This window comes from Typopeltis vanoorti, chromosome 8 (genome assembly GCF_054136105.1).
Source record: "Typopeltis vanoorti isolate ZY-2024b chromosome 8, IOZ_Tvanoo_1.0, whole genome shotgun sequence".
NCBI classification, from domain to species: domain Eukaryota; kingdom Metazoa; phylum Arthropoda; class Arachnida; order Uropygi; family Thelyphonidae; genus Typopeltis; species Typopeltis vanoorti.
In genome coordinates, this window is record NC_143556.1 from 29806311 (window position 1) to 29821463 (window position 15153).

Consider the following 15153-nt stretch of genomic DNA (forward strand, 5'->3'; position numbering starts at 1 on the left):
GCAATTCTGTTACTCCATAATTAGGACCATATTTACCTAGTAAGCAATGGATTTTAAAACAAATCTGGGACAAAAATCGTTAGTTGGATTGTGACCAACTGCAGAATGAGACCGAATACGCGAATTTTACAAGATACATGTAAAATTCCTCCCATCCCTCGTATTACTGTGGATCTGATCAAAGCGCCATGCCAAGCCAATGTTCCAAGAAATTTTAAGTGGTGTAACTGGAATTATTTTCAGAAAAAAAATTCTCGTGAAACCTGTTAAGGAATTAGCTTGTAACTGTTACATCTAGGCTTACAAACCATTTCCTTTTTCTATGTAAGCTCATCTTACAGCCTTACAGCCTGGGGGGTTGCCTCATTGTGTACACCATGAGTATTGGCAAAACCAATACATTTATCCTAACAAACAACAGAATATGTGTTTCCATCTACTACTCATGTACATTTACAGATGTCTGACTAAAGCAATAGAGAAGTATCCAGTTAAAGGGTAATCCATACAGCAAAATGCTTCAAATGCATTACTGATTTGACAATTTATTAAAATCATATATTATTTCTGAAAATTTCATTCATGACGTTTTATAATATTAAACAAGTACACCTTTTCAAACAATGTCAATAATCACTTAATAAAATTACATATTTTTACATTTTTATATAACATTAACTGCATATTTTTTAAATCAGCCAATAGAATGTGCTCATGTAGTCTCGTGAAACCTTTCATGATGCGAGATCAGCAAGGGGGGAGAGTTATAGTGATTTCAGTCTAGTTACCAACTGAAAGGACTTTTTCTATTTTTTTCCCCCACCGATATCAAAGTTAACCTAACCTTAATATAGGCTAGCAGTTTTGTCTCTGCCAGAAAGGAACGCGGATCATAACATTTCAAATCAGAAAAATCGTATGCGAGACACCGTACATGGGATTTTTCTTGCGCCTAGCAAGCCGCAGAGAGTGCACTCAACTACAGCGATAGTGAAAAGCGGAGACAGGAATGCTTACCGATTTCCAAAATGTTAGGGATAAAAGAAATGCCGCTGATCTCCTTTAAAGGATGAAAAGGCATCAGAATATATTTTTAAGATATTCTATTCTTAAAAGTTATTCTATCATATTCTTAAGTTATTCTTCACATGCCCCTAACAATATACAATCGACTCTACAGTATAGGTCTCGCGTTAAGACAAGAGTATACATATTAATATGTTTCATTCTGTAACAGGAACTGTCCCAATATTTTTTTCAGTATCTGCAGATATGACCTCGCTGAAAAAAGAACGGAATGTTTTCGAAAGATATATTGCGAGGCTTGGTCTGAATAATTTGATTTGTCCGACAATCGAAAGTATTAAACCAGGTTGTGTAGGCTACTTGATGCTATCATGTCATTACTTTGAGTTCTGTCCCCAAACGAAGCTTCAGTTTTGGTATGGCTTGATTTGCACCCACACATGCAAATCTAGCCGTGCTGAGGTTTTGGTGGAGGTCCTCATGTAATTAATGATGCATCTTTTCTTTTGTTAACCTGCAGTGATGCTCGTTGTCATCATACTAAAGATTTTGAATAATTTCTAAGCCCTGACACTGATCGGGCAGCGAAAACAACTGAAGAAAAATAAAAGTTTGGCCCACAACTACTACCTTTTCTGATCGAACTATAAACAATACACACACACGCAAAGTGATTATAGAAACTTACGAGTTCTTGCAAAGATTCATGATGATGCAAAGCCATCATAAAAGTAACTTTCACCGTCTTTTACTTGCAATCTTTCAAAAAAGAAAGATCTCAAAGAAATAGTAAATATAATTTAAAAGAAAAAGAAAAGAAAACAGAGATTTGATTAGTTCTTCCAGGAAAGCAAAAATATTTTCTGAAAAATTTTGCAAAGATAAATGTATAATATTTATATAAGATCATTTTGATACAACATGACATATTATCGTCTTATTCGCTACCACTCCATTAGAAAATTAACACGAACATCTCTTGTCACTTATGAAAATATTTCACAGAAAAATGATCCAAAAGAAAGATTGTTCGTTTGAGTAATTAAACAACTTATCACTTACATATTGCGTTACACTCCAGACAATTTTTCATATAATAAACATTGTTACCATACCTATCTGACAAATATACACGTACATTGCTTAAATAGGCTACGCGATAAATGGATTACCCTGTATATCTCTAAAAGTAAAAAACTTGGACAGATCCAAAGACGATAGACATACTAAAGAATGTCCTCTTTCTGTCTGGTACAAAGCAAAGAAATAGTTACGCAAAACATTGAAGTTCTACCTGGTATAGAGTCTCGAGTAATATCCTGAAGCAAGATATAGCAAGAAACATTCTCTGGTGAACTACACTCCCATCAGTCAATCGACAGCCATAAATCATTGCTGAAAATTGCTAGGCAGCGAGAGGAATATACAAGTAAATCAGCTTCGAAGACCGATGGAAGCGAAATGCAACTATATTTCAAAGTAGATCAATCTCTTCTTATTGAACAATCGGAGCACATACAGTAAGATAAAGACAACTAGAAAACTGAGATTTGTCCGAACGAAGATAGATCCATACAACTGCGATGGCAGATTACTTGGAACAAAGACAGCAATGTTCTTAATATTTTGTATAATTCCTATATTACTAACATGTTATTTTAAACATGCGAAGAATATTGTTTTGAAATATTGACTCTTCGTGAGCTGAAAAGGAAGTAAGAAATAACAGATTTCCGGTTTTCCTTTTTCGGGGTCTATTTTACGATAGATTCTGGATTTTTAATGGTGATTTTTTTATTTCCATTTGTAGGTCACACGCACTTTATGCCAGCAGTTTTCAGCAGTACTTTCATCTATATTTTATTTTATCTATACTTTGCTGAAGTAAAGCTAGAAAACTCTAAGCCTTGAAAATCATAAAGAATTCACTTCTCGACAGGCAAAGTGATTATATAGAGACTTACGAGCTCTTGCAAAGATTTTAAAGCTATCATAAAAGTAACTTTCACTGTTTTTTACTTGCAACCTTTCAAAAAAGAAAGGTCTCAAAGAAATAGTAAATATCATTTTAAAAAAAGAAAAGAAAACAGGGATTTGAAACTAATATTATATTTCCTTGAAGTAAGGATTTAGCTTTTAGATGCTATACTTTTTTTTTGTGCTCAAGGAGTTTTTTTTTTTTTTAATTCCTTAAAAATATTATATAATACTATTAAGGATTTAAGAATTATTTATTAAATGATTGTTTATTTTCATTTTAGAAGATAAATTACAATTTAATTATATACACCATGGAGCCTGTGTAGCTCAGTGGATGTGGTGTTTGCATACCACGGCGCTTGGCCGCACGAAGGAAGACTTGATTTCGAGTCTAGTCGGCGACTAGAGGAAATTTTTCCAAGCTTTTTTTCGACCGGTTCTCGAGTTAGCCGATCTCTGGCACGGGCAAGCGGGTTTTTCATCCCGTAAACTCAAGAAAATCGACCGTAGAACCCACATTATTTCAGACATTAAATGTATTGTGTTAGGTTTAGGGACTACGAGATGGCGGCACATTTGATCCGTCTCTCTTCACTGTGTACCGCTTAATTAGTGATAGCCTTGGGCCATCTATCTCTGATTGGTACCAGTGGAGATTGAACTGCCCACTCAGTCTCCAAAAGTTAGATAGGGCTAAATGGCCTCGCCTACTCCCATATACGGGAATAAAAAGGCGTTAGCTGATTTTTTTTTTATTTATATACACCATATAAGAAATAAAATGATTACTCATAAATAGTCAATCGATGAATTTTAGGAAGGCCATTGAGAGAATCAGTCATGATAATATTGTTTCAGAATTGTGATTGAGGAAGGACATGTTCACTTCTTTCCGATGATAACTATTTTCTTTTAGGTTTTATTATACTATCGGAGGTGTTTCGTGAACCTTGCATTGCACTGGCTCCAACCCAACCCGAATTCCTACTGTCTCCACCTCTACACGAAAATTCCCGACACTAGGACCAGTGGTGTTTTTTGTTTGTTTGTTTCTAGGGAGGTAGATAATTCGAGCTGAGCCAAGTAAGTTCAGGGCAACACCCCACCCAACACTACAACACTTTTGATTTCTACTTCACAAATTGCTGCTAGTAGATATTCCCAGTCTACAGGATGGTGCTGGCAGGTCCCCGAACCAGCGGGATTTCACTTACGACTAATCAGGCTATCAGCATCATGAGCGAGATTGATCCAGACACCTTCATAGAGTCGCTTGACAAAGAGCTGGCGCTCAGCTATTTGAAAAAGCTTCTAAAAACGTTTGAGCTCGAGTGCCCCCTACTTCCTCAATTTATATTATTTGCGTCCGGAGATGTTGATGAGGACGAAGACACTGCAAATGGAGGCGAAACTAGAACTGGTAGTCTCCACTCCTCCCACAGCAGATAAACCCCCGCGCGCAAGAAGCGCAAACTACAGATACAGAGCCACCAAAGACATTGGAATGGAAGAAGACGGTCCCATCTCCGATTCCTTTGCCTCCTCTAAGAGAATGTGCCTCTGATCGTTCTCCGAGAGAAACAAAGATGGACATCTTTAAAGTCCACCATGACTAAACTTCAAATACAATATACTTCAGCAAAGAATGTGGACGATGGTGATAAGATCCTGCCCGCCACCGTTATGGATTATAGAAAATTGACAAAAGCATTAGACTCCAGTGGTACGAAATACCACACCTTCTCTCTCGGTCAGGGGAGGAATCTGAAAGTAGTCCTCCGAGGTGTTTCAGAGGATGTAACTACAGATGAAATAACTGCTGATCACCTGCAACCAGGATCTGCCACCTATTAAGGTCAGCCGAATGATTAGAGTTGATAAGAGCCCGATGCCACTAGTCATGGTGGAGATCCATAATGCTTACAAAAGCATTTATGAGTTAAAATCAGTCTATGGGCTCCAGATTATCCCAGAACCTCTGAGAAAATGGGCCTCAACTGGGCAATGCCATAGGTGCCAGAGGTTTGGCCAGAAATTATGTAGATGCAGTTGCTTAAAATGTGATGAGAGCCACCCTGGCTAGGTGTGCTAACTGTAGTGGTCCTGACCCTGCGAACTCATCGTCCCAAAAATAGACTGCAGGAGTCAAACAAACAATCTACCCCTTTATCTAGAATGAGATTTCCAGAAGCTCTGACTTCTTAGCCCTCCATTATTCAGTATAGAGTTACAGATGCTCATCTATCACAGTCTGAGACTTATTATTATTATTATTATTATTGTTCCGGGCAACTCCAAGGAGTCGACAGACTCATCGAGGGAGGCCCTAACATCATGTCAAGAACAACTATTCGACATTGACAGAGTATCTATCATACCCTGCCTTGAACTCATTCACGGTCATAGCACCCACAACAAACTCTGGAAGCTTATTCCACTCATTCACTACTCTCCAAGTAAAAAACCTAGCTCTAACACCCTTGTCAACCGCGCTCTTGCCCAGCTTCCAGTCATGGCCCCTAGTCCTCCCGCCACCAGTCATATTTTCAAAAATATCTTCTGGATCAATCTTATAGAAACCCTTCAGTAATTTGAATGTCTCAATCATATCACCCCTCCTTCGCCTATCGACCAATTTCTGCAACCCACAAATCTTCAACCTATTCTCATAAGGTTCATTCCACAGACCTGCTATCATCTTGGTCACTCGTCTCTGGATCCTCTCCACTTCCTCCCCATCACGAAGAAACCCTGGTGCCCATAACTGGGCACAGTAGTGCAGATGGGGTCTTATCGAGGCTCGATACAGAGGAACAACAACTTGTTTGTCTCTTCATGTTAAAGTATTTTTCAGAAGCCAAGTGATTTGGTGAGCTGTTTTAGTCACTTTTGCAATGTGCCCCCTGAACTTCAATTCCCTATCCACCAACACTCCCAAATCCCCGGCCTCATCAATCTCCTGGAGTACAGTTCCACCAATGCGATATACTGCTGCTATTCTTTTCACCCCAAAGTGCATAACCTTACACTTTGGAACATTAAATTGACATCCATTTTTCCTAGCCCAGACTTCCAAGAGATTAAATTCTCATCAACAGTCAAGAACATATGGTGATGTGACCTGCTCAAAGAAGACAACACAGGAGCATAACAGCCAGCAGTACATTCAAATCTAACATCTATCATCACTGCCTCTCTGGCAAATATGTTACAAGATTTCAGCATATCCAACTCTTCATTGATCTCAGCAAAAAAGATTGCCACACAAAACTCAATCCATCCTCACTGCACTCATCGATGAACCGAATTAAATTCACTCCAGACTCTCTGCTAATTATCGCGTGGAACGAGAAAGTTACAAAGTTCTTCCTAAAAACGTCTACACACCCCCAATGAGTTGGTTCAGCAAACGACAAAACGGATCTACCCAAACACAAAAGACCAAAAGCCATATTAATTTCCAGTAATGATGCATAATCTCCATGCCCTTTCAGGGCAAGCAAACAACTCATAAATTTCTTCCCTCAGTCTATTCCTATCACATAGCGGGGAGTATAAAAAGCATTAGCTTCAACCTTGGAATCAGTAATGTTATGTATGTGTTATGTTAAAAATCCGTTTTCTTCTTGATGAGTGGTGGGATTATTTCTTCATCTTTTGTTAGTGATACTTGTTGGAAAAGTGACATAATCCGATTAGGATGGATTAGTGTGGAGAAGATTGATGTCAGTGAATGGAATAGGATAACTGAGAGGCAATTTATGCGACTGTTCAGGTAATTTCGTATTTTCAGATATTGTGAATGATAATTATCTAATATTGATTGACTTCAAATGATTATATTATAAAGTGTAAGTAATTATAACTGTTTGTGCAAAATTGGTGTTTTTTCTAATAATAATTTTGTTATTTTAAAATATGTGGATAACATTTCTGAATCAGACCAACTCATAAGCTTTTCCAAGGAGTAACCCTACCCAGCCAGCAACAGACGACTGCGGGTTTTCCAGCGGGTGGAATTCTGTACCCGCTTATTATGGAGAACTTAAATGATTTAATACAACACTTGAATAGAGATCAAGCGCTTGACCTATTCAAGAAGTTCGAGACCGAGGGGTCAGGTTTCCTAACCCTATAATCACAAACAAATGATCCTGAAGGTAAATAGGAGGATGCAGAAGGTGAAAACACAACTGTCTCCGCACTTAAGGAGCTCCAGCAGATGGACTGGAATACTACAGAAAAAGACGTAGGACCGAAGATGACCACATGGAGGAGGACTCATCTGCACAAAACCTCCCAAACAACAAAGAAAAGGACCTCACCTTAATTCTACGAGACAAAGAAAAGTGGATCTCAGTCTCACTGATCCTCAGGGAACAAAATATCTCCTGCTCCTGGGCGAAAATTACAGATCAGGGGGTAAAAATCCAACCTACCACTGTTACTGATTACAGACAGATGACAAAAATGATGAACAACTCTAAACTACAATATCACACCTTCGCTCTAAGTAGCGAAAGAAACTTGAAGGTGGTGCTCCGAGGACATCACATCTGATGAGATTTCTGCAGACCTGATCAACCAGGGTCTGCCCCAATCAACGTAAGCAGGATATACAGAACAGAACAGACAAAAAAACCAATGCCACTAGCACTGGTCAAAATTAACAACATCCAAAAACAGATTTACGAAGTAACCATAATCTGCAGTCTCAGGATTACCATAGAACCACTCCCAAAAACAATGTTCTGTTCAGCAGGGCAATGCCATAGATGCCAAAAATTTGGCCATGCCCAAAAGCTATGCAAAGAAGAATACAAATGCCTAAAAGGCGGTGAAAACCATCACCTGCACCAAGCCAAGAACCGCACCTGCCAGATGTGCCAACTGAGGCGGGCCTCATCCCACCAATTATAAAGGTTGCAGCCTCCATCCGAAAAATCGTGGGACGGTAAGAACTACCCAACCACCCCCCCCCACACACACACAATGCTATTCTACGTAACCATGGTGATCATCCTCCACCAGCGCAAAGAAATCCAATCCCGATAACTCAGGAAAGAACACAATCCCCAACCAAAACCTATGCGGGAGCAGTGAGCTCAAAGAATACAGCGACCAAATTAACGACCAAACAAGCCCCAACATAGCAGCAATCTTGATTACCTTGCTAGCTACTATGCTCACTGAATTCAATGAAACCAGCTCATCACCATCTTCCCCGAAGAGATTCCTGCAAGGAACCCACTCCATTCTGACCGCCCTCAATCATGAATAAAAAACAAAATCTTGGCAACAATATAGTGGAGGTACAAGAGTTCGCACACAGACGCAATCCAGACATAATATTAATCAACGAAACGCACCTCCGACCTGCAAATAACCCAAAACTAAAAGGATATTCCTTGTACCGGAAGGACAGACTCGACACCAGAGGCTGAGGCAAATAAGTTACAATCTACATCAAAACCTATCTAAAGCACAATGTCATAACCAACCCATAAAACCACCAATCTGGAGGTAACCGGCTAGTGCACACCAACAATGCTGGCAGACTCAAAATATATACAGCCTAAACTCACCAAGCAACCCCACCCCCTACTGATGGCAGACTTGGACGCCATCCTCGGCTCCATAGACTCCACCATCATAGCAGGAAACTTAAATGCCAAGCACACAGCACGGTTCATCACCACAATCAACAGAAACGGTCCCACACTAAACAACTATATAACACATAACTCAGTCGCAGTAGCGGGACTCAGTGATCATAGCCCTCATGGCAGATCAGATATACTAGACGTCGCTATCTTCAGAAATATCAGATATCATTATCAACTAGACACGATCAACGAGCTATCGTCAGACCACAACCCCATCCTGCTTAAACTCAGCAACCAATATCAACCCCCCCCCTGCACTTCTTCATAGCATGGGACAAGCTATCCAAAATTCTCCCAGAACACATCGGCCCAGTACCAATCATTCACAAAAATGAAGAGATAGATGAAGCAGTGAATAACTTAACAAATCAAATCAATAAAGCTCTAGCAGCAGTCGCCAAAACTACGACTGCCTTCAAGCATAATCGTTTTCCAGAAGATATCATGAATAAAATTAGAGAGAATTATAAAGCAAAGAAAATATATCATAACACGCATGGCCCTCAATACAAAACAAAAAACTCCTCAATAAACTGAATACCTCAGTCAGAGAAGCTCTCAAAAGTCACAGAAATCAGCAATGGGGAAATGAGATCATCTATTACCCCTGCGGATCACTCCATCTGGAAACTTAAAAAATCTCAGAAGGTGAGCCAGATGAACAGAACGGAAAATAGCCAATGCCACTTGTGTTAGTGGAAATTAACAACACTCAGAAAGAAATTTATGAATTAATTTCAATCTGCGGAATCAGAATTACTACTGAACCCATTAGAAAGAGAACATCATCCGAGCAATGCCATAGATGCCAAAAATTTGGGCACGGCCAGAAGCTGTGTAGCGCCGACCATAGATGTCTCCAGTGTGGTGAAAATCATCCAACTAACTCCTGTGCCAAACCAACTTGGCAAATGCGCCAATGAAAGCGTACCTCATCCTACCAATTAGAAAGGATGTAATTTCTATCCAAAAAATCGATGGAGGGGAAGAAGTGCACAGCCCCTCTCCCATTTGTCCACCCTTGTTAATCAAACTGATCATCCTCCAACTCAAATGAACTCTACCAATCAGGAAGGAAAGCTATCACTTAACAAAACTTACGCAGATGCGGTACGTTCCAAGAAATCGACACGCCATGAACAAATAAATCCCAACCTCACTGCGGTCATAACCGCTTCATTAGCTACATGTCACAAGATTTTAGTGAATCCAGCCGATCATTGATTTCCACAAAACGATTTCTGCAAGAGACCCACCCTATTCTAACTGCACTTAGTATTGAATAGAAACAAAATTCTACCAAACTCTCTTCTGATCGCCACTTGGAATGCCAAAGGTCTCATCAACAAAATCCTTCAACTGCAAGAATTCGCAATCAGATACAACCCTGGTGTAATTATAATCAGTGAGACGCATTTTAGGATAGCAAACAATCCGAAATTACTAGGATACACCATGTATAGAAATGACAGACTCGATTCCAGAGGTGTGGTACTGCCATCTATATTAAAAACTACCTTAAACATAATGCCATAACCCATCCCCAAACCAAAAACCAAGAGGTAACAATGCATTGAAGTTTACACCAACAATGTAAACTTCGTCATCTTGTGACGAAAACTTCAAATCTATGCAAAATACAACTCATCGAGTAAAACTTAACTGATAGCGGATCTAGACGCCATTCCAAGTACCAAACATTCCACCATTATTGCAAGAGATTTAAATGCCAAGCATTCAGCATGAAACAGCAAAATTGCCAATAGTATACGGTCGTATACTGAACAATTACATGAGGTTCAATTATGTTGCAATAGCAGGTCCCACAGAACCTACTCATCATGGTCCTTTTGGCAGTCCGTATATTGCTATCCAACAAAATGTCAGATATCAGCTGCAAACGATTAATGAGCTGTCATCAGATCACAACCCTATCTAACTTAAATTTGGCACTCAGGAATAATTCTCTATCACCCCTCATTCCTTCATAGCTTTGGTGAAGGTATCCAAAGTATTACAATAATTAAAGTAAGTATTCTCAGCAGCGCATTTTTAACTTATTTCTAACAACACGTTTCACTTTTGTGAAGAAAAGCCTTCCCATTTCTTTTTTCTCGTCGGCTTTTTTGTTTGTGTTCATGTGTTATTTCGCTTGAACTGGGCCCAACATAGCTAACATCTCATGTTTTATTTTATATACAGTATATATATTTTTTTACACTTCTGGTTTTTGAGGGAAGCATAAGGGTATTTCATCGATCTGAAATAATATGGATGTTGTCCTGTGTAATAGATTCAAGGCAACTCATGTTATTCGTTTTTGGATAGATCCTTTCTGCAGGAACATCAAAAAACGCTTCGGTATCAGTGTATTGGCAACCTTAAAACTCTTTAAATTTATTTATTTATACAAAATTTAAATTTATTTATTTATACAAAATGCACAAGTGCTAAAAATTTATAACTTTGTAAATCAGTACGCAAATAAAAGAGTTGGATATTCCATTTATTTTATATTTATTTTAATTAAATGGCTTATAACCACATATTAATTAAAATTTAGAAATAACTTAAAGGACTCATATTTTTTATATTTTTGAATAAAGATTTATTGATAACAAGAAATGATAAAATAAGTAAAGAATTTGGTTGAATATAAAGGTAACAAAAAAAAAAGTTTCGAGATATTCGCTTTATTAAAAAGTGTGCTCGTGCAGAAGGTATATTTTAATTCCAGTAGAAGTTTACTAATTACTGCACCAAAAATAAATAAACAGATTACTAAATACTACTAATAACACCTCTATTAGTAACTAATATAATCGGTCTATAGGCTTTTTGAAAGGTATCTGTATATCTTTCTCACCAAAAGTATTTACCATTATTATCGTTCTTGTTGTCTCTAATAGGCTTATTTGAAAAGGCGGATTCATCTTTTAAATAATAATAATAATAATAATAATAATAATAATAATAATAATAATAATAATAATTTTAACATACACTTATTCTGTATAAATTCTGTAATTTAATTACAGAATATTAATAATTATTAAAAAGGTTTATTTTCATCGTAACATAATGTAAAAAAAAGATAAAATAAATATAAAATAAATTAAAACTTGTTTTTATATTTAAAAAGAATCTGCCTTTGTTTTTTTTTCTGTTATTTAAATAATTTCTTAAAGTAAGTTCAAAGACACCTGAAAGTTTATTCTATAGCTTCTCATAACAAATCACAAAATTAAGATTTCGTTTGCTTTCAGTGTTGTATAACGTTGATATAGATAAAAAAATATATACGTGTGCTAGCTATAATCTGCAGAACTTGACAATTTACATGAAAAGTGTAAATACATGAAAACAATAAAAGTAAGTTATGCTTTATTATTTTAATGTATTTGTCGCATTATTAGTTGTTTTTCTATTTCTGCAATTCCATTTTTATTTGTTCTACAATATTATGTAAATTTTAGCAAAATTGCATTACAAAATACTGAAAGTATTAGAAAAGCTTAATTCATAACGTAATGTAAAAAAAAAAAATAATTTGCTGTTTTCTTTAAAAATTAAATAAAATATTATAAAATAACTGAAAATTTATTATTTTTTATATCAGAAAAGTATTTGCATTTGTTTTTTTTCAATCAGTTAAAGAATTTCTTAAAGTAAGATCTAAGACACCTTAAAGTTTATTTTATAGGTTCACATAGCAATAGCAAATTAATTTTTTTTAAGTGACGAAACGAATTTCTGTAAATATCTTCAATAGGAGACCAAAGGCCATCCTATATCAAAAAATCAGAAAACGATCTATAACTTGCGCCCACTCGGGCCGAGAGCAATTAACTCATAAATTTTTACCCTACACTTATATCAGATATATTATATATATTATATATTATATCTGATATCCTTATCAGATAGCAGGGATTATAAAAGCATTATGCTTCATATAGAGAGTAATGTTAGGCTTTTCTTTAGAGATGTTGATGTTAATTAGATAACGTTAACCAAAAGAATTTAATTTGACTGCATGAAAAGTAGAAAAATTAATTTGATTATGTTAATTAAAATATTAAGTAGATTCGAGTAATTAATTCATTCATTTGCGATAAAGAAGTGTCTGCACTTGCCAATATGATCTGATCATTTAAGTATTGGCGATTCTCAGTATGATCTGATTTTGCTAGTGTAAGAAACAAAGCTCGCGTGATGTTTAAAAAGTGGATTTGGAAACTGATTGCTGTGGATAACCACAATAACAGCAAGAGTTGGAACTGGAGGGGAATCTGTCCAAGCAAAAGACAATATAATTAGAATAATGCAAGCTCAATTTAATTATAGAATAATCTTATTTTATTTATATAAACTTTTCCCTATTTTTTGAAAATAGAGTGTCATTAAATTTTCATTTTATTTTCAAAAAAAGAAAAGAAAAAAGATCACGGGCTCTAGTTCAATCTTGTACAGAGTTTTATATTGCATAGAGGAATGCGGAAGACACAAAGGAAGCAATATTGATATCAAAGTGCGCATTCAGTCATCGCTTAAATTTAGATTTTAAACCTTTATCAAATATTCGTTCTATTGAAGTTCGGTTGCTTAGCAAAAGCACTGCAGTTGTTCAAATATGTCCGCAAGCACAAAGAATAATGAAATAGCGGAGCCAATCGGATATTGATCTTTAAAAGATAAATTTTTGTTGCCGTAAAACTAACGAAACTGAATTACTGAACCAACAGATGCTTTCTTCAGTCTCGGTTAAATAAGCATCCGTTTTCGCATAACTCAATGCATCCCTTAGCTAGTTAGGGTATCGGCAAAATCTCCTACATTTCCTCAGAAGCCCGTATTGATGTGCAGCAGCCGAAATAACAGCCCACAAAGCCAATGACCGCCACGACTTTATATATGAAAACAAGCGAGAAAGCTTACCTCCAAAATTCCTAATCTCCACGCTGTTTCTCCCCTTTTGTTCATACATCACTTTGCCCTTCTCGGGTTCGGGGGTGACTTGCACTGGCATGCAGATTCAAGTGATACTCTTCATAAGGCGGTATTGCTAGGGTTGGACGTCACCGCTCGCTCACTCTCTCTCACACACACACACAGCCCGAGCTTTCCGAACAGTGCCGTGCGCTGCTTCAGTGACATGCCGTACGGAACCCGTGCCGTTGCCATAGCAACGACTACGTAACGTCGGAAGTATCGTAGTGGAAAAGAGATGCGTTGCCAGCTGGCACGTCGAATTGGGCTCGTCACTAGGGCACTCTGATTTTTATCCTTCGTTTTTTTTTTTTCTTTTTCTTTCTTTTCTCTCACAGCAGAGGAAGTGAGGATGAGGAAGGATGTGGGATGAAGCAACGATGAAAATCTGCTGACAGAAAGGAAGTTTAAGGTTGATGGCTTTAGTGAGCTCATAAGCACATAGTAATGACAAGTGTTCGTCAGCGACCTCTTGCTTATAATTTGTCATTTCAAAATTTGTTTTTCGTTTTTTTTTTAATGTTTCAAAAATCTTTCGAATTGGGCATTTCTTTCCGTTATATGCGCTTTACAGTTTTGATCGTAAATTCTTTTTCTTAGAGTTCTAAATCGAAATTTGCACAATTAAAGATTTCTACTTTCGTGTAATTAAGGAAATAGTCTTTTAAAATTTTGTCTAGCTGGGGGGGGGGGGACTGTTATTTATATCACAAATAAAATCAGTGTGACAGGCATTAATTCAAAATTAAACGATATTTTACTTTATATATATATAGTGAAATGCTAATACCCAAATAACATCGGTCACATTATTTGCAGCCCAACACATAACTGCAACAGGAAACTGCACCTTATTTGCAGCAATTTAATTGTGTTATTCTAATGAAATAAATATTTCAGTGGAAATTCCATTTGCCACAGACTGGGTTTTTTTCCCGATAAACGCAATGAGATGTAACACAAAAAGATGCAGTAATGAAAACAAATGTATTGCAGTGACATTGGGCATTACATTCTCAAATGTTTTCCCATTGCTCTCTCTCTTTAATGAAAGACAAACCTTATAAACTCAAGTACCTATACAAGCTTGGCTAGAGTGGGCTTTTTACTAACATCTTAGGTAGGATTTTAGGATTTGAACATTTGAAGTAAAGAAAAAGTAGTTTTTATCAACTGAGCTACCGAGGTGAGGCAATTTTAGGATTCTTCGCCCCCCCGTTCGTCCGCAATGTATTCTGCTAGCTTTTCGCTACGCCACTGTGTGAATGCAATCAACTATTCATAGAGAGGACGTAGTGTTATCCTATGTCAGCTGTGATTACGTGATAATGTAGAGGCGTTTGGAGTATTTCTGAATGAAGATAAGATCACCTAAATATCCCTTGTAGAATAATAAATAAATAAAAACAGGGATATAATAATGAAGAGTACATATTTCTCGCATGAAGTGTCAGTTTACTCGAAAATGGATAAACAAAAGTTTAAAAAACCT

At 36.9% G+C, this 15153-nt stretch overlaps 1 protein-coding gene across 2 annotated transcripts in view; it reads right to left on the minus strand.

The window, feature by feature from the left end:
• Positions 1–13784, minus strand: part of LOC150103897 (stomatin-2-like) — a 119561-nt gene extending 105777 nt beyond the window's left edge. For both annotated transcript variants that reach the window (XM_090397168.1, XM_090397167.1), the window contains exon 1: positions 13611–13784. In XM_090397168.1, the coding sequence (XP_090253294.1) occupies positions 13611–13701 (91 nt within the window). In that variant the 5' untranslated portion in view covers positions 13702–13784. The remainder of the gene's footprint in view (positions 1–13610) is intronic.
• Between the last annotated feature and the right edge of the window lie 1369 nt (positions 13785–15153).